Source organism: Gasterosteus aculeatus, chromosome X, assembly GCF_964276395.1.
Source record: "Gasterosteus aculeatus chromosome X, fGasAcu3.hap1.1, whole genome shotgun sequence".
In the NCBI taxonomy this organism is placed as follows: Eukaryota; Metazoa; Chordata; class Actinopteri; order Perciformes; family Gasterosteidae; genus Gasterosteus; species Gasterosteus aculeatus.
The window spans coordinates 18,881,757-18,901,061 of record NC_135698.1 but is presented as its reverse complement, the minus strand read 5'-3'; the positions used below and the strand labels follow the sequence as shown (position 1 = coordinate 18,901,061).

General features: G+C 45.3%; 1 protein-coding gene across 9 annotated transcripts in view; it reads right to left on the bottom strand.

Annotated features, from left to right (window-relative positions):
• The window catches only part of syt7a (synaptotagmin VIIa), a 61,445-nt gene that overhangs the window by 12,066 nt on the left and 30,074 nt on the right, over positions 1 to 19,305 (bottom strand). For 2 of the 9 annotated variants that reach the window (XM_078083371.1, XM_078083368.1), the window contains exons 1-2: positions 12,050 to 19,302; positions 32 to 134 (exon numbers count right to left, since the gene is read on the bottom strand). In XM_078083371.1, coding sequence (XP_077939497.1) covers positions 32 to 134; positions 12,050 to 13,206 — 1,260 coding nt within the window. In that variant the 5' untranslated portion in view covers positions 13,207 to 19,302. Of the gene's footprint in view, positions 1 to 31; positions 135 to 8,459; positions 8,592 to 12,049; positions 19,303 to 19,305 lie in introns of those variants that run through there. The other 7 variants (XM_078083370.1, XM_078083367.1, XM_078083364.1 and 4 more) reach the window with 7 other exon arrangements.

Sequence of the window (19,305 nt, the reverse complement as noted above, 5' to 3'; positions counted from 1 at the left end):
TGATAGATTGTCAATGTCGCTCAGTTCTCACCATCACCATGTCTCCAGTGAGCGAGTTGGCCAGGTCGGTGACGGAGGATTTGCCGTCAGCATCCGGGGGTTGGCCCTTGGGACTGTTAGCTGGCTTGCTGCCCCTGTAAGCAGAAACACAGGTTGACCCGGGGGGGGGGAAACGGCGAGGACACGCGCTGAGGAGCTAACTCGTCTCCAGAAAGACAGAATGTCCGAGCACACAGGGAGCCCAACCTCCACCTGTTTTGGCGCTTGAAGACCGCCTATCTGAAACAACCATTGAGTCCAAGTTGGCTTTGGAAAGATGTCCCTTCAAAGGACATTTTGCTTTATCTAGCTATCATGAGCAAAGCCAAATAAAGTATGCCAAGAATTCCAGAGATTAGCGGCAGGCGCTAGAACTGAGGGCATTTGATGGAGTGTTTGATGAAACTTGGAATCTGAGATGAATAGAGATATGTCCAGCGTGCAAACATTCACATCTCTAACAAGAAAGTTACCTCCACCACGGAAACAAAGACATTTTCAGAAATTTAAAATAGATAGAAAAACCAAATCCCCAAAGAGATCGTGATTAATCTTGTTTACTCTACAGACGTTAACGGGACACACATGTATAATGACATGTATAGCAACATGACGTCACTATAAATACAATAGACAGACACGTATAGCAACACGTAGACCAGACGTTTAACAGGACGGATGTGGAACAGTTTTGTAAAGTGTGTGTGCGTCTTTGTGTGTCTGTGTGTGTTATTAAGAATATGCATCATCAACACAAAGTAGAAATGAAACCACAAAAGAGAGAAGAAAGATCTCCCACGGCACAGGTGGTACTTAGGTAAGAATGTTAATAGATGTCAAGTTTAGTTCCCTCGCAGGAGGATTGTTGAAAACAGAACGTTAAAGTGGGACAAACATTCTGGGAGGAAAAACTTCTATCTTCATACATCATGAAAACAAGAAGAATCAAAACGTGTCACAAAGTGTAAGGAAAAGAAAAATGAAAAAGAACAGAAATGAACAGAGAATAAATATTATGAGATTCAAGAAATGAATGAAAAGAAATATAGTAGAGGGAGAGAGAGAGAAGTCCTGGCCGATGTAATGTGACACATTGTACACACATCACCCCATAGATGACCGGTCAAGGCACATGGAGAGGCTGCACACTGAAACACTGTTGGGCAGTAAACAAACAGTACATACAGAAGAAAAACAACAACAGACACACGGAGAAAGAGAAAAGAAATGAGCAGTCAAAGAGGATGCACACACACACACACACACACACACACAGTGGACAGAAATCATAACGACTGTGGATAAAAGGGTTCAACGAGAAAAGTAGGAAATAGAAAAGTAAGCTGAAAAGAGATACAAAGCATTAATAGCATGACCAGTGAGGTTACAAAAACCAAACTAAAGATTACAAACACCAGAAAAACAGAGCTGCAAGAAAAGATAGGGAATGAAGGAAGGAAAGCCTGGAAAGATAAGAGAGGCTTAGTTTGGTCAGTCTGATAAATATCAAAGAATAAGAGAGAAAAATAAAGAACGATGCACATATAATATCTCTAACAGGAGACATAGAGACGGACGTGATAAAGGGAGAAAAAGAGCACACAGAAGAAAAGAAAAAGACAATAAATACAATTGATCACCAGGAAAAGAAGAGCAAGAACAATTGTGCTTCATGGAGAGCTCAAAATAAACAATAGATGAGAGTCAGTATGAAAGAGAAAAAAGTCGTAGATATACCATTTCAAAATATTATATCATTGAAAACACAAAAGGGACAAACAGTAAGAACAAAGGAAAATGCACATTTAGAGTGTCACAAAAGAGGAAATAACTCCAAATTATGAAAGTTTTCCACCTTTAAGCAACACTCTGAAAGTGGACCGGGGACACAAGGGCCAAAGCACAAACTGGCATTGGCTACATGTGCATATACAATATATGCCAGTAGTTGTCACTCAGAGAGTGAGGGCAATGCCTCCGACAGGCAGGAAACAAGGAGCTCACAGAAAGTCTGTCTGTCTGGCCAGCAATCACTGAGAGAATGTACTTTTTTGGTTTTCTAAACGGTCAATTTGCATGTGAATTGATGTTGAATGTAATAATGTGTACATTTTTGCTGAAGACAAGGACAGAACCGGGGGAAATCCATTCGGACAAATAGACAGACAGAAAGAAGCAAGCAAACAGGACGAGCAAAACGGACAATCACTTCAGCCAGCGAAGGAACCAGAGCGAGACGGGGGGGGAGGAGGGACGTCAACCATTGCGAGAAAGGAAGGGGATATTCATCAATTAGTGTTAGTCTTTTTTATTAGTTGCCAACGGAGGTAATTGCATTTTCAGGAGACTATTTTATCTTGCAAAAAACTCTAAACTGCAGGCAACGAGTTTGAGGGGAAAAAAGCCGGTCAAAAGCTAAACCAAGATCCAAGGATCGCCTCAAAGGAGCTCTAAATCGTGAAGACAGTCTCTGGGTTTGAAGTAAAGCAAGGCACCTCCCTCCTCCTCCACCCTGCAACTATTGATGGGGGAGTGAACGTCCTCAATTATTCATTCTCTTTCATGCTTCATTCAGGGGGTTCAGCGCATTCTCAGGTAGGAGCTGGTGCATCCAGGGGAATGGCCTTTCTACCAGCCCTGCTCCTCAACGCCTGAGGTGGACCTCCTCGGATGTGCTGCAAATTAATATACTTCCTCCAGAGCAAACGGTATATCATCAATTGAATGAAGATTGATTTCAGTTGGTTTCATTTCTAAAAAAGCTATATTAATAGTGGCAGATGGTAAAACTACAACTGCTACATCTTGGTGCCAATGTTTTTTCTGCCCCCCCTCCCCTCGGGACTGATGATGGAAATCGACGCTTTAGAGCCTGCAGTTGTCTACAGTATCCAGTGGGAGGCAGAGTGGATTCGAGTTTATATCAGATTCTCCCACAGCTAAGGCATAGAAATTGGGCTGTTGGCATAGCAACGGCTCTAGAAACAGAGACCATACATTTGAGGGGTTTGGGTGTGCGCGACAAGAGGTTGTTGGGAGTGGACGGAGGCGAAGGGTGTGTTCAAAGGGGTGCAGCAAACAGGCAAACACGGGGAGAACACAGAAGATTGGAAATAGGATATATGACAGGTACGGGTGAGAACCTCGCAGACAAACACATGAACAGACATATGGAGGCAGGCGGGGCAACTTTGGGTTTCACCGTCCTGTGATACTATCCTGTTTTGTTACCTGACCGAGGGCCAGCGGCTCGAAGAGAGGGGGAGGGGGGGAAAGACTCCACTTCTAGGCTGGAGAGAGACGCGAGAAAGAAAGCCCAACCCAGCCCTCTTTTCTTTCTTTTTTTTTTTCCACCCATCTGCAAACATGTCACAGTCAAACAAACACGCTCGCCTGAGACCGTGGAGTGATGTATTTTTCAAAGCCCATGTGCTCAATTTCACAGTCGCCCACGAGATCTATCGCTGTTCGGAGGCCAAAGCATACTTTCCAGGATCATACACAGTCAGAAGCACAGCAGTGAAGCATGGCGCTGCTTACATAACTCGTGGAGTCCGTCATTCCTGCCGCCTCACTTCTCAGCCTGCAAACGAAGATTCTGCTGCGATGTATAAATATGGATGCGTTCACTGTTACCTAATTGCTTCCTGCACGTTTGAACTGGAAACGAGTATTGAATAGCATCATTTCCTGAAATCCCCCTTCAGGAAGAAGCGACAGGGGAAGCGCTGGATGCTCGCCTTTTGTGTCTTTGCTTCTTCCAAATAGAAATTAGACAATTCAGCAGGTGCCAAAAGTTGATCTGCTCCAGCACGTATTATCCTTTTATTAGAGGCTGTATTTAAAATGTGCTACTCTTAACTCTAGTGGCTGTCGATTGCCCTTTTGACTGGTACGTACTCAAATACCTCTGAATCCCAAAATAAGCCTGGTGTCTACTCCACCTATAAACGTTTTGCCCCACCTCCCTTCATGGCTTCCCAATACTGTCTGCAATTAAGCATCCATGATGTCTCCAAGCGTAACGACTAACCTCACATTCTTGAATGTTTTTTCAAAGTCTCTAGTGCCTACTAAGTGTTTTGCATCCTGATTAGATTCAAAGATTGCCTCTGAGTTAGACGCTGCTGCAAGTAGGCCCCCGTGTTCTGAGGCAGGACACAAAAGTCCAAGGTTAATGCTTCAAATAGCCATCCCTCTATCTGATGTGTATGTATGAGATTAGCATCTGTACCAGCATAAATACCTGCTGGCTGGAGCGCTGCCTTCAGCCGCGCATAACGCATGGATGTGCAATAGAGTACAATAAAGTACTCTCTCCTCGGGAAGATGGATTTCAACGATGTAAACATTTTCCCTCATCGTCGTAGGATGGATGGATGGATGTGTGAGTGTTGCCTTCTTTCCTTTAGCCTTGGTGCTCTCTACCAACCCCCGCTTCTTGCACGTGACCGAATGCGTGTGAACATTCGCCCCGCGTAGTTTCGATGAGCGCGGTGGCCACAGGGAGCCGAAGCCTCAGGGACGCAGAGCCCCCGAAGACTTGGCTGATTAACCAGGCCTGCAAAGCCCCTGTCACAGGAGGAGCAGACTAGCAGAGCGTGGCTTAATCGATTTACATGTTTATGTACAAACACATTATATTATCTGCAAGCATTGTAACTGCAAGGCCCGAAATTACCACCGTAATAATATGTTTGCTTGTACATGCGTGGGACCTCAGAATGACCTGCACACGTCCTCCACCACTAAAAAAAGACGTAACTCCTCCTAGTCAGACTAATGCAATCATGGCGTTACATAAACATGCCTTTGTATTCAATTAGGTTAAAGGTCATAACCACCATTAACCACGCTTGTCTTTGCCTTTCATGTCAATGTAAAGAATCTACTTAAATCATGAAGCAGAAAAGAAATATTAAATTGCCCCCTTCGGCAGCCGCTAAAAGTGCATCCCAGAGTGCGGCACATCTTTGCGACGGAGAGCATGCATCTATATTTATCCATATCTGCAGGATCCATTCTAAAGCAAGAGAAAACCACTGGCTTACACAAAATGATGTAACATGAATGGATGAATAATTGAAATACCTCAGGCAAGTGGATTGAATGTTAATGTCACGTGAGGATGTAGCCCGCCTCCCCTGTCCTAAACCTCCATCCTCATTGGGCCATTCGGCGGCGGCGGCTCAGAAGGAGATCTACATGTACGGCTTCCAGGCATTGTGGGTTCCCTTTATAGCAACACTGGAGAAGAAGCTACAGCCCACACTAGGTCCGCTGAATCGCAACAGCATCTATTTAGTAAAGAACAATTAGTCATTACTGACGCTTGATAACCTTAATTAAGCTTTTCAGGATCCACACACCATGGATGCCTATAAACATCTCAGCATGTGTGGAAACCGAATCCGGGCAACACACCATCCTTGAAGAGACCTTCTGCTTCTTCAGCGTGCAACCTTCACTGCCTCTCTCCCCAACGAAAGCGTTGTCACCTTAGTTTTAACGTCTCGGTCACCGCCAACGTTGCAGGTGCAGTTCAAGCTGTCAGTCATCTCCTGCATCACTCAATAAAAAATAGCTATGCAGAACACTCATCCAGCGATCACACACAAGGTCAGCGCAGGTGCATAATGAATATTGCGCACTTCAGCGCCTTCACGTGAGCGTTGACAAATGACTGAAGGGTAAACGAAACGCCCTTCTTTTGTTATTTGTGCCTTCAGCACTTTACAGACGTGAAGATTATTTTGCTGATTGTAGTGAGCGGCCAGTGTCTACTACTTACTCGATTGGTGATACAACCTTAGAAAACTCTTACAATCAAACCTCATCTCATTTTATAGGTATTGTGAAAATCATCATCAAGTATCAGTAAGTAATCATTTTGAAGAAATATCTTATGACATTATTATTTGTGAATACTGATGCATCAGTGGGTCTCGTTTTAATTACTTTCTTCCATTGATTAATAACCTAATGGTCACGCCCCTATACAAGGGGACATTCAATAAAACATGTGACTAGGCATTATATTTGATATACGAATCCATACTTTTTAATGTCAAACCACTGTCTACGTCATGCATTAACTAAAGCTGTTAAATATTTCCAGCCCTGGTTGTTGTTCCACCAATGTGGAGCAGCTCTTTGATATTCAGTGGAGCGATTTCCCTTTTATGTTGCATAGATAATGATGACGTTTGAGAAGCCACATGAACTATTCACAGTAACTTCAGAGGTTTTACGTTTGACTGACATAATTAGGTCAGACGATCTATTTAGATGAATGGAGTGATGTAAGTATTGCAATGAGAGATGAGCACATGCGTTTGATGGGAGTGCACACACCTGATGGAATGGGTACACGAGGGCTGTGAAACGAATGGAAGCGTTTAAAATGAGCAATATGCCACGAGCATGATTGATTAAATCGTGGTCAGACATCAGTGAAGTCAGCACTAACACCACAGGGAATGATACACTCCCAGCAAGCTTACACCCTGCATTTCTAGTATACACTGTAGGCTTAGAACATTTATTCAAGCCTCTAAATTTAGAATCCAATTAGAGTGTGGCTAAATCATTTGTTATACATTTGAATTTCTAATCAATCATGAAACAACAAAACAATGGGTGTCTCAAGTGGAATTAGTTTACAGCTCCTGAGAGGGCCACACAGGAGCTCGGTGAAGGGCCGAGACATCTTTTTACTTCCTAGTTCTCTTATTGTTCACAGACTATAAGCTGCCAGTGATTCGGTTTTGACTGAAATAAATGAAATGGACCTCAGGCTAATCTAGAAAAAAAAACACTCAGTCAATCCCTGTTAAATCGTGGCGAGTCCCGCCAGCGACGGCCCACGGCCACTGCTCGCTATTTTGTCTATTAGTGGATCCCACGTTTCCGGGTGAACGCAAAATCGCAGAGATTGACGGGTTTAACGCGCAAACAACATCACATAGGAAGTTTTACTCCTCCGTATGTCTACGGGTTTCACACTGATCCGGAACAATGGAGACTATTTGACACCACAAAAGCGACATCGTTACCGTCGCCACGTTGTGACTCGCGCTTGTTTGTAGCTCCATGGAGCGCGCAGCGTTTGCAAGGGAAAGGCCACAGGACGCTTCAGGGTAAGAGACTAAAATGAAGCCGATACAACATTGATGAAACAATTGTGAATGAGGAATAATGGGCGTGACGAGTAAATCACAATTTCTTCACCCTCCCCTGTCATCATTTTTTAAGGTGTGTGTCATATAATGTATCTTCAAATTGTCCCCCATTTGTCACACGATCAAAGTGAGGTTAAACGGTTAATTAGAGCGCTGTGGAAATCGAGCATTTCGCCCGGTGCCTCGGGCTGGACTAAACGCAGGATTTCACTCCGACACTGAGGCGTTACAATGCGAATAATCAAAACCACCATCCGCGGCCCTGAGGAGAATAACACAACTGTGGTTTCAGCTGTTTGATTCACAGGACACGGCCACCGGACTCATTTGTTAGTCTTAAACTGTTGAAGAAAATTGGACCAAATCCTAAACAAAAATTGGACCAATTCCTAAACAGATGCTAAACTAATTATTTTTGGAGGTGCTAGCGAGAGTGATGCATGCTTAAAGATGAGTGGACATATTTTGGCTTCTTGTGTGTAAGGTAGCTGGCAAGGAAAAAGCGTATTTTTAGCAGCGTGTTTATGTAAGTGACGAACATGTTGTGGAATAATGAGGAGGCTCTCCGGGCCCTCGTGGAGCTACAGAGACGGGACTCTCAGAGCAGCAGAGGGTGATTGAAGGGAGCTAATGAGCAGGAGGGAAAAAGGCAAAAACGGGAGTAGAAAGGATTAAAAAAAAAAAAAGCATGGAAATACAAAGGAAATACAACAATTACCAGAGGGGGGGGGTCTCTGTGAGGCAAGAGTGGAAAGATGGACGGATCGAGATGAAATGGTGGAGGAGAATGTCATTGCGATGAGGGAGATAATTATCATGGTCTGGAAAACAAGACCACCGGCCTGGGAAAACATTGGTTTTATGTGATTCGCTGAGGTTTTACTCCTAAAAGAACTTGCGCACCAGTTAGAATCCCACTGCTGTGATTTATGAGCTCATTGCTGCTTTGCAGCCAGCATCCAGATTGCTTTTCTCGTCTCAGCATTTCAGGCAGTTTTTCTACATTTGGTTTCATAGTCAGCACTCATTTTTATTTCTGTAACCGAGTGCTGAGCTCTTTCAGGATGCAGGTCTGTGGCACGATGCACGCTAGTGTGGTCGACTCACCGAAAAACACGACAAAACAAAACCACTCTCCTCTACCAACGTTGGTCTTTGGTATCATATCCTGCACATGCTTTCATTTGCGACCCACCATTACGTCACACACAAGGAGCACTCTCGTACGTTATCTGGTACCTCTTCTCAGGAGGGGGCTCCTGATTGGCTGGTGGTGGTGCCTGCGCTGTTTCCTGCAGGTCAGGGATATTGGCAAAGTCATCTTGCTCGGCCACACCAATGGCCAGAGCCAGGACCACCAGCTTCCCCTCACTGGCTCGCCATCAAATAAACACGGTAAAGAGATAGAAACAGCAAAAAGAACGAGAGGCCAGAAAGGAGAATGGATGCAAAGGGGAGGGAAATCGGACGTAAAGAAGGTGTGGTGCAGGGGGAGAGAAGAGAAGAGAGGTCATTTTAAGTAACAGCGAGGACAGAAACCAGAGCGGCGGCGGCGGCGGGACGACAAGATCATTTGAGTCATTAAACAGAGGAAGCAGTCACAGAGAAAATGGTCGTCAAGTGGAGAATGCTACTTTGTCCAGGGAAGGATATTCAAAAGAAACCTTAAACTTAAAGGCCAAATGAATAATACGGTAATGATTTTAATGAAGCGGCGCTGGCAACAACTGCAGGCTGTGATCACAACAAATAAATGAAGGGAGCTGAAGGTGATTAGTTAATGATTGTTAATGAATGTGATATTCAGCAGCTTGCACATCAGCTTCCGACGCGTGTGAAAGGGTATGTACCAACTGTATGCACACACACACACACACACACACAATGATTAATTTATTTAGTTACTTAACCTGTCTTTCGCTTTCCCTCCAGACTCACCTTTCCCATCGAACATGAGTGTCGTCTTTCTCAAGAGTTAAGATTTAATTAAGCCCCATTAAGAAGATCTGGACTAATTGTTTCTATTTGAGTGACACGGTATCGCTCTGCGCTCGGTGTATGTCACCGTTTTCTGGGTCACTGCTCTCTCACTCGCCGTGTTGCTCTCTTCTCATTTCATCTTCTCTATTATACCACCCTCGCTCTTCAAATCCTCTTTCCCCTCATCCCCTCTTCGCTATCCTCGCCTCTTAATTCCCCGCCGCCTCCTTCCTGCTTCCTGTCACCCGTAACTACTTTTCTATAGCTTGAGCCTCTGACTGCTTTACAATAGCTCTGCTAAGAAAATACGCTGCTGCTGTGAAAAAATATCACTTCTAAACTTCCCAGTTTCATCTTTCTTTCTTATATGCTGTCAAAAGCTTTTCTTCCAGCCTTGTTTAATCATTTCCCTGTTATACGTGTGGAACAGTGATTCCCAGGCTTTGTGTTGGACAGCAAAACGAAACACGCAATCATTTCAGCTTAACTTCAGGACCCCTTCACTGACTCCACGCGGCGTAAACGTTCCCTTTAAAGGGATTTTATCTCATCCATCTCAAACGTTTATCCATTACTGTCAGTCTGCAATCTGAACCTTTAGTCACTACTTTTACTTCTTTAACCTTTTATCTATTACTTATAGTCAACCATGTCAATCATGTGTGCCTTAATATTATCAAACTACTTAACGCTTTTATCCATTACCTTTAGCTGATGATCTGACTACTCGAAGCGTGTTGTTTATACTGGCTATTCAATTGCTTTGTAGCTTTTTACACGTGGATCACAGGTCATTTGTTACCGCTGACTTAATATTTGAATTGTTTTTATCACATTAATTCCTTAACTAATGGGCTCCATAATAGTTCCATACAGCCTGGCCAGTGTAAGTGCCACTAAGCAGTGTGATCGGTCTAAATGGGGCCAATCAGATACAACTTCTGGGCCTGTGCTATATGCTGTACATGCTGCCACAGATAAATAAAAAGCAGTTCATACCTGATTTAAAAAAGAGAAAATGTACTTAAATGATACCGTTGATACTCGAAATGATACTCAGTTGATACACATTTTTTTAATTAAAGTTAATTATGTTAACACAACAACTACAAAGCTTGCGGCTGAACCCATATAATCCTGATTGAAACATTATATATGTATGTATTTATGTAGGGGTTATTGGTTAATGGTCACCGAATGCCTATGTTGTCATTCCCCTTCAAGTAGGTGCATTTCAAGAATATTAGTAAAAAAATTAACCAAATGCCCTAATCTTTAAACGCGTGAGGGGGCACAGACGTTTTTGACTTTAAGCCGAAAGCAGGAAGACCATTCACAGAAGATATCTATTTGATCAAATAGCTCAAAGGCTAGATATCTGTGTCAACCACATCAACACAGACCTTCAGCAATGATTCACCAGATTGGGAATCTGGCCAAGATGGAAATGAACTGGCTTGAGCACTGGGTCATTTCTATTACTAGACTGCTCTGTCATCAGACGTGTGAGGTGTTGCTGTTGCAAATAGGGAAATACATCACAAAATATGACCTAAATCTCACATTTACAATGATGGGTTGACTAGTTTAATTGAGTATTATGGGCGATATTCCCAATGACCTTGGTTATGGCTCATTTGCTACATTGCTGATGCTGGTGCAGCCGGTGACATTATCTCAGCTGGGTCATTCGCAAAAGGCCCAGAGAAGCTTTTACACCAATAAAAAAGAAACAAGTGGTGAGAAACTACTGTAAAAGGGATTCGTGCACAGGGACACTAAGTGCCTTTTTAGCTTGCCGGTGTCCTTCAATATACTTTCAAACCCCACAGAACCATCTCACCTCTCCCTGATCTGTCCTCCCTCCACTTCTGGCCTGAAGTAACAATACGTTGCAGCAGTAATGTGACATGAGATCAATGCTTGAGGGTTAACGCAAACCTACAAACAGCTGCTTAACCCCCTGTTCTTTTACTGAGGCGCAGTGACACGAGGGCGGTGCGATGTTCACACTCTGACCCACATGTCAGCAGACTAACCGCACAACCACCATTAGCACAAACAATACAGCGGTACCAGAAACAGAGGTGCAAGTACTCGTGAAATATGGGGAGCCCTATGGGTGAGTCTCCATAGCAGGATATTTAACTGTCTTTTCATCATGTAATTGAGAAGGATGGCGTGAATATAAAATGCATCTTTTCATGACACCATCTCATAAATATCATGAAGTAGCACCAGCTCTGTCCTGCAGAAACAATTGCCGCAGACGGGCGGAATGCTGTCCAAACAGATGTTCCTGTTTAGCAGAGCGTAGTGTAAACATTGAGCGCGGTCCTTACAGGATGGGACAGAAAAAGCCCACAATATGTCCCAACTGTATGATATGCTTTTCATTTTTAATTTCAATTTTTTTAACAGATTTTTAACAGCAACTTTTTGGTACTTTTGAAAAGCTATGAAAATCCTGTACATGCTTCGGATACACAATCATGTATATTCAGGGACGACAAAACACACCCACACAACACAGTTTGAAGCGTGTATGCACACAATCGCACAGTGTTACACAGATGAAGTATAATATCCTTCCCTGGATATGAAAATAGACAGCCGAAAGAAGAGGCACACAACACAAAGGTAAAAGGTAAAAGCAGATTAGTTAGTCATCAAACAAAGATACATTGTTGATAATAATCACAACTACAATAATTTGAGTCAAAGGCATGTAAAGCTTTTCCTTTAAGTAAACCAATGCTCAAAAGTAACTCAGTATAATGTGCTGTAACATAGAGGAGGACACCACAAAGGCTCCACAGAGACATGAAGGAAGGGTTGAAGAAACTCACAGGAAGGACTTGACGTCCAGGCCACGACTCCGCATCTGGTCCATCGTGTAATCCCAGCTGCCGGGATTGCCACGAGAGCGCCCTGCTCCACCTCCTCCCCTGTGGCGGGACGGGGCGCCCCGTACGCCCCGGGGGCCGCCTCTCGTGCCTGCAAGGCCACCCTCGCCACTGCCGCCACCTGCCTCTCCTCTCCCGGCGCCCCCGCCTCCCCCGGGCTGTCCAGGTGCCGTGTGTAACTGTCCCAAACTTTGGGATGTGGTGGGGGGATGGACGAGAACAGGGACCGGTGGGTGGATGAGCGGCTGCTGAAGACTCTGCTGGCGCAGCAGCGTCCGAGGCCGGGTGGGGATGTGCTCCAGGGTGGACGTGTACGACAGGACTGGATCCCCAAAGCTGGGAGGGCAGAGGAGCAGGGAGGAAAGAGAGCGCGAAGAAGGCCACGGCCGGCACAGGACAGGGCGATGAGGACGGTGGATGGAGACAGAGGGCACAGAGGAGGAAGAAGCAGAAGTAGATGTAGCAGAGGAACCGGGGCAACACGGCATGCGTTGGTCGGGGGTGGTGAGGTCAGGCGATGAGACGTGGAAGAGAGGGAAAGAATCATCATAGATGAGACAAGGTGGCACGGGGCAGTGGGGAGACACAGGGGAGGAAGTCAGGTTGACGCCAGGACAGGTACAGGGAAGTTCATCCAAACAGGAAGTTGATGATGGAGAGGGGGAGGAGGAGGAGGCAGGGGGAAAAGTGACAGTCGATGAGCCGGAGGGAGGAGCGTTGGGAGGCGGAGACAGGAGGAGGAGGAGAGAGAGAGAGAGCGACGTGAGGCAGCAGCAGTAACAGCAGTAGCAGAAGTAGCAGTAGACGGTGCAGCCCGAGTGGTCGCCGTGGGCCGCGTGGCGCTCGCAGCGCCGGCGTGCCGGCGGCGAGCTCGCCCTGTGCCTCTGCGTCAGGTGCGCGGGCACCTTGCGGGCCTGCGCGCTCACGGCGCGCGGTTTGCGAGAGGGAGCGCTTCGCTTCGGCAGCGGGCGGATGTGCACCGTGCGCACGGGCGCGGCGCGGTTCTGGGCCACGTGACTGCGGCGCGGCGCGTGGCTTGTAGTCTTGCAGGTTCCAGGCCTTCTCGGTGAGGGTTTTTTGGTCGGCTGAAGGATCCCCATGTCCTCTACTCGTCAGTCAAATGTTTCCATCTCTGATAGCCGCTCTTCCTCTTTCTCTTTTTCGTCTTTTTAATACGTGCTCGGCCTCCAGAGACGTCCCAACAGCCAACCAAGTCCTACAGTATGACTCCCTCCCTCTGTCAGCCTCTCATTTTCCACTCCTCCCCTTCATAAAGGCTGTTTGTTTAGCTGGTGTCTTCCTTACTAATGTTATTGTCAACACTTAAACATGATTCTTCTTGTTATTCCTCTGTGGGCTTGACAGTTTCCTGTATCATTCTTTTGATATTTATTTTACTCGCAGAATATATCTTCCTCTCTCTCAGATCACTGTGTAACCCAGACTACAAGAATTAGGTCATGAGAGACCTATTCACATCAGGTGTAGTTTTACTCTGCACTACTTCACCTGAAATAATTCTTCACAAGGCGTTTAGTGTCCATCGTGTCTGACTATCACAATACAGGCGTACAAAGGATACTGGTAATGGGTTGGCAATAAATGAAATAGTATGTGGGCAAAACAGCAGAAAAAAAGGAGTCGCTTTACACGGCAACAGAAAGATGGGGAGTGCGATGGGAACGATGAGAGGAGAGACAAAAAAATGGGGGTGCGAGACACAAACACAAGAGACACTTATAGCAGCCTGAAAATAGAATCCAATTATAGACAGGGGGCAAAAAGAAAAGATGAGAAGAGGAGAGGAGGGAATGAGGAGCGAGGTAGTGACGGGCGTAAATGTGTTGTGGAGGAAGCAGCACAGGCACGAGGTGCCAAAGGAAGGTGCAAAAGAATCCTGGGGAACTGAAAATGAACTGCCTCATTTCCAAGCTGCTGAATATAGACCTTAACTCGTGTCATACGTCAAGGTGGGTGGATGCAGTCGACGGGCAACATTAGTTCTCATTCCAGCCTGCCTGAATTAAAAGGGTGGGTTGGGAAGGTGCGAGGCATTATCTCAGTCAGAGTGGGGAAATTAGACTAATTCTGTGTGGCGTTTTTTGTTGTGCTGTTGCTCACATGAATAAATCAAATCCTCCCACAGATTGATTGCCTTGCACTTTAGTGTGCAGCCGAAGGTTTCAGTCAGGATGACGCAGCTCGGGCAACTACAGTTTGCCTCCTGATGCTGATGAGAGTTCCCCGCGTGCTCGCACTTTGGTCTTTGCCAACGCGCCCCCCTCCCCCTAATTCACCGGACCACGGCTGCTGCTGCGGAGGTAAAGACTTGTAAGACAAACATTTGCATTTTTTAAATTCTGCTGCACAGTCAAATGCTTTTTTTTTTTCTACCCGGTTCTGAACTCACTCGCTGGGTCTCAATCCTCCGGACTGCATGTGGCCCTGGACGGTCTGCCACCTCCCGGCCTTCACGCCCTCTGTCACCATGCTCTTCACGCTGTCACTGCGATAAGGAACCCCCCCATCATCCCCATGCCCAGTTGCTGCCCCCTTCTGACCCCCTGACACTGCCCCACTGAGAGGGAGAGAGAGAAAGGGTGCCGAAGGTCACACAGCCGACAGAAGGTGTAGAAGAGAGAGAATAACGACAGGCAGAGGAGAAAAAGACCAAAGAGCGTGAGAAAGACCGACAAAACCGCGCACACACACACAGTAAAATAGATTGAGTAACCACATGGCTGAGGAGGGGAGACAGATCAGTAGAGTGTGTGAGGGGGGCAGGTCTGGTTTTCCAGGCCAAGTAAGAGGCAGGAGGAGGAAAAGGTCGGTGTGGAGTTCAGTGTGGCAAAAGAGAGGGATGGAGGAGAGGAGGGAGGAAGAGGAGAATTTACAAGGAGCCTGTGGAGGACGGAAAACCAGCAAGTAGTCTTGCAAGTAGACGTTGGGCCTGTAGGAGCAGTACTACCACTGCCAGCATTCACTAGTGGCAACAGCATGTGGACGCCGGTTATTTAAGTCTTATTCTCTCATTCATTTAGGCATTTGGGGCCTGAGATGTGGTACTACTATTTAAGGCAATTCACTAGTTGGAGCAACTGGAGGGCGGCTAGAACTCAAGTGAGCAAATAATCATCGCATTTGGGAAGTCAGTCAAGGGGATATTCTGTTAAACACCAGTGCATTTGTCAAGTACAACACCAATTATACTTACTGTATAGAACTTAATGTGTAATGTCTCAATTTCTCAAGAATTGCATGTCATCTGATCCCCACTTCGCATTAATAACACTCGGCAGGAAGTAGTAAAATACCTGCACCACACAGTAGAAAGGATAATAGGAGCAATCGAATCATATCAACCTTTACAAATGTACGGAAATGAATCAGTGGTCATGCTTTAAGAGAACTTGCCTGGTCAGATTTCCACTCAAAGCTGGTTTGATGTTTAAAATGTCACATCTACTCTGAAAGTAGAGATGATCAAAAATAAAGCACAGTAGTGCCCTCTGGTGACATGACTGCATTTCATTAATATGCGTGGTGCTCTTGCTCCAGGAGGCTCAAAATATGAGGCTGTCGCCTGGTGTGTAGGAACGGGGTTCGGGGGGGTTGCTACACTTGCATCCCGTCTCTTTGAAGGTCACCTTTCACATTCAATTCTGACCAACTGACCTGACATGTGGATAAGTCATCAATCACGACAACAGCGTGGAACAGCAGCTGAAGCCACGGTCGACACAAGAAATGTGGGCCTCATTTTTTGAGCACAAAGTGAACGTCCCTCTGCTATTTATTAAAAAGGTAGGGACAAGTAAATAACGGGAAGATAAATCACGACGTATTTACAGGAATATGGCATTCAGATATTAATCATATTAGCGAATGAACTTCACTGACAGTGAAAGTGATTTTAAACAGAATCTAGGCTGAAGCGGTCAGATTGATCTAAGTAGGTATAATATGCATAAATTAAAAAAAATGTAAACGCTATGTCAATTCAATACAACGTTGTCTCATGTCATACAATATATAACGATTTCAATATTGAAAAAGGATCATATTGAACTTCGGATCCAATAAATTGTGCTGCTACGGTAAGGTTTGATAAATGAGGCCCTGTGCCATTAAAGAGATTGAAAGCTGCTGATCTCGAGAGAATCTCAAACTGGAGATAATTCCTAGCTGTCATTTGGCTTTAGCAGCACAGCATTGTTCTTGATCCCTTAGTTAAAATATAGATTTTATGTTTTCTCATTCAAGTGAATGTCAGAATTTTTACTGGAGCGCATCCAATAGAAAAAAAAGCGCTCATTTTACCAAATTGTTTTTCTACTACTGGAAAGACAGCACCTGCTGAAAAACAGTTTATAATAAATGACATCCTCGAGGCTTTAAAATTGAGGCACCAGAGTCTGGAGCTGGTTTCCTGAGATCACCAGCCATCATCTTCAGGCAGAGTTTTCAGACAGCGATCCATACATCCGCCGCGTTCATGAGCACATAGCTGCCTCCTTTTGGCACCTAGGTCTATTAAAGATGACCAGTTATCAGACGGATGCCTTGTAGCAGGATGTCTACGCTTAGAGCCCGTTCTGTGCTCGGAGGGAGATGGGTGTGACCTTGCTACTGCTATAATGGATTTAAATGCCTACTGAATGAGAAAATGACTTTTATTGCATCAAGTAAAAACACTGTTTTCACTGTCGCCCTGTTTCCCCACATGCCGGACAGTAGACACAGTTGAAGTGCTATAATGACACATCGGATATCACGTCGATGGGGATCAGAGGGAAGCCGCAGATGAATTTTGGACCACAGGTGAACACTGGTACCACACCTGGTTCAACGGTCAACCCTCCACAACAATAACCATTTCAGTTCGCTCAAGCAGAAGCACAGGGAGATACACAGATTGCAGATAACGCGGGTTAAAGTATGCACATGTCTTTTGGAGTGGAACGTTATGAGGGTTGTCCGTCTCCATGGTTACAGCCCCATGGGGACGATGTGAGAGGTCAGGAGTTAGTGGGACCGGCAGGGCTGTAGGGAGTTTGGGGGCATCCGAACATGCGCCTCTGTGTTCTTCAGAAGGTGACGGGATGTGAGAAGTAGCGGCAGCAATTGACCCGAGGACGGCGCGGCGCCGTGCTGTTTTGACGCTGCAGTAATGATGGAATGGCTGTCGCGCGGAAGCTGTAATGTGCTCGTGTGGCGTTTCCTGCACTCACATTTCCCGAGCAGATTATGACTAAACATTAGTGTGTGCCCCACGGCATTCCAACATTGGATGTGTTATTATTATTGGTGTTGTTATTACTATTGCGGATGGCAATCACATTATACAAAAGTAATAAGTGTATAAATGTGCACTTGTGTGAACATTGCAACACTGTGACATTTATAAAATGGGCTTCGGCTGAATATTCCTGGTTACACGTGAGAAATTATTGTAGGAAATCTAAAATAGTGCAGATTATGGGAGTAAGTGGACGTGATGGATTATCTGGCTCTATAACATCCACATCTATCGTCTGATGAGGGGCTGGTGGTGATGGCAGCGCAACTACAAAGGAGGATGTTGTGAGTAAAGCGGAGAGGAGTGGAGGAGACGAATGCAAGGGAGGAAAAGGAAAGGAAATAGGGAAGGGACAGAGGAAAAGGTCACCGCCCCTGCCTCGTTACAGCCCTGCTCAGGAGGAAGTCTCTTACCAACCTTGGACCAAGACTCACTTGAGTGTGAGGCGAGGATCTCCATATGGGGCATAGGGAGAAATGTTTAGTACGAACTCCTTGGGCGGATAGGAGCTCCACCTCTGCTGCACTGTGCTGCTGTCATTGTTATTCCAAAAGTCTCTGTCTAGATCACTGTGGCCAAAGAGAGAAACAGGTCAGAGCAATAAAAGCATGGACAGCCTTTGGCACCAACCAACCATTGGCAAGTTGGCTTGGTTTGAGGAAGAGCGTTGGTCTTACAGTAGCACTGAATGGGAGTTTGAAACAAAACAGGCCCAGATTAATGTCAAATATTCCAGATGAAGTTGACACATCACCATAGTTGTTTGATTAGAAAATAAAAAAAAGGGGCAGCTTGGGAGAAAAAGGCATTCACAAAAGCTTTTCGTAAAGCAATGTGCTGCAGCAGAGACAAAGAGAAAGAGAAGGAGAAGCAAGGAAAGAATAGGTCAGAACCTGATGAATACATACAGCGTGGGATTCATTTCTGTTCATCTACCACTGATGGAACACAATCGAGTACATCAAGAAGTCAGGGCACCATCCTCAACACAGCAACGCATGGGACACAAAGGCAGAGAGATAAACCGCAAACAATCAAAGTAGAGGAGGAAAAGGTGAGCAGAACCAATGAGGTCATACTAGCCACACAGCAGTGGTCAGAGCTGTAGCAAAGGGACAGAGCAGGAGAGAAAGGCAGTGTACAAGGAGAGGAAGTTTAAGCTGAAATGGCCAAGTGAGCACACCAATGCTGCTGGAGCCAGTGAGGGGGGGGAAACAAGCTAAAATGAAGTTAGAATACATTCACATTTTCCTTCTACAGTGCTTAAAACCAGAAAAGAAAAAGTAAAAATCATACAAAGACATTCAAAAATAGCTGAGACAGGAGCAGCAGGTTGTAAAAGAGAAGTGGTGATGAGCAGGTTGATAGAGGCATTTGGTGCAATAAAGGGTTGCACTTAGCATCACAAAGCTGAAAGATTTCCCGGCGCTGACCTATAGTCGTGTTTCATCGAGAACCGAAAACACCTTAATCTTAGATTGAGACCTGTAAGAAACGTTAAATCAAAATCCTCCCAAACATTTACAGTCAATGATTTCACAAAGAGCGCCCAGAGGCCCCCCTTCCTTTACCTAAAGCTGCAGCCATTAAGCAATGCGGCGGCCTGCACTTAAGTGAGACCTATCTTACCACCCATAAGATAAGTGCAGGAGCAGACTCATCCAGCCATTAGCTTCACAGGTAAGATAATGCAGATTTAATCTACCCCGATTAAATCACTAACCTTTCATTTAAAGCCTACCCAAACATGCTCTCGCAGAGATTGTGCTCTTCGCGCTAAAATACCAGGCCTTATTTTCTGCCTTGTTCGTGTGGCGTGTACGTCACAGCGCTCAAAGCTGAACCAAATAAGAGTTAATAATGACCAGATTTATTCTACCCCAACCAGTTACCGGGCGCT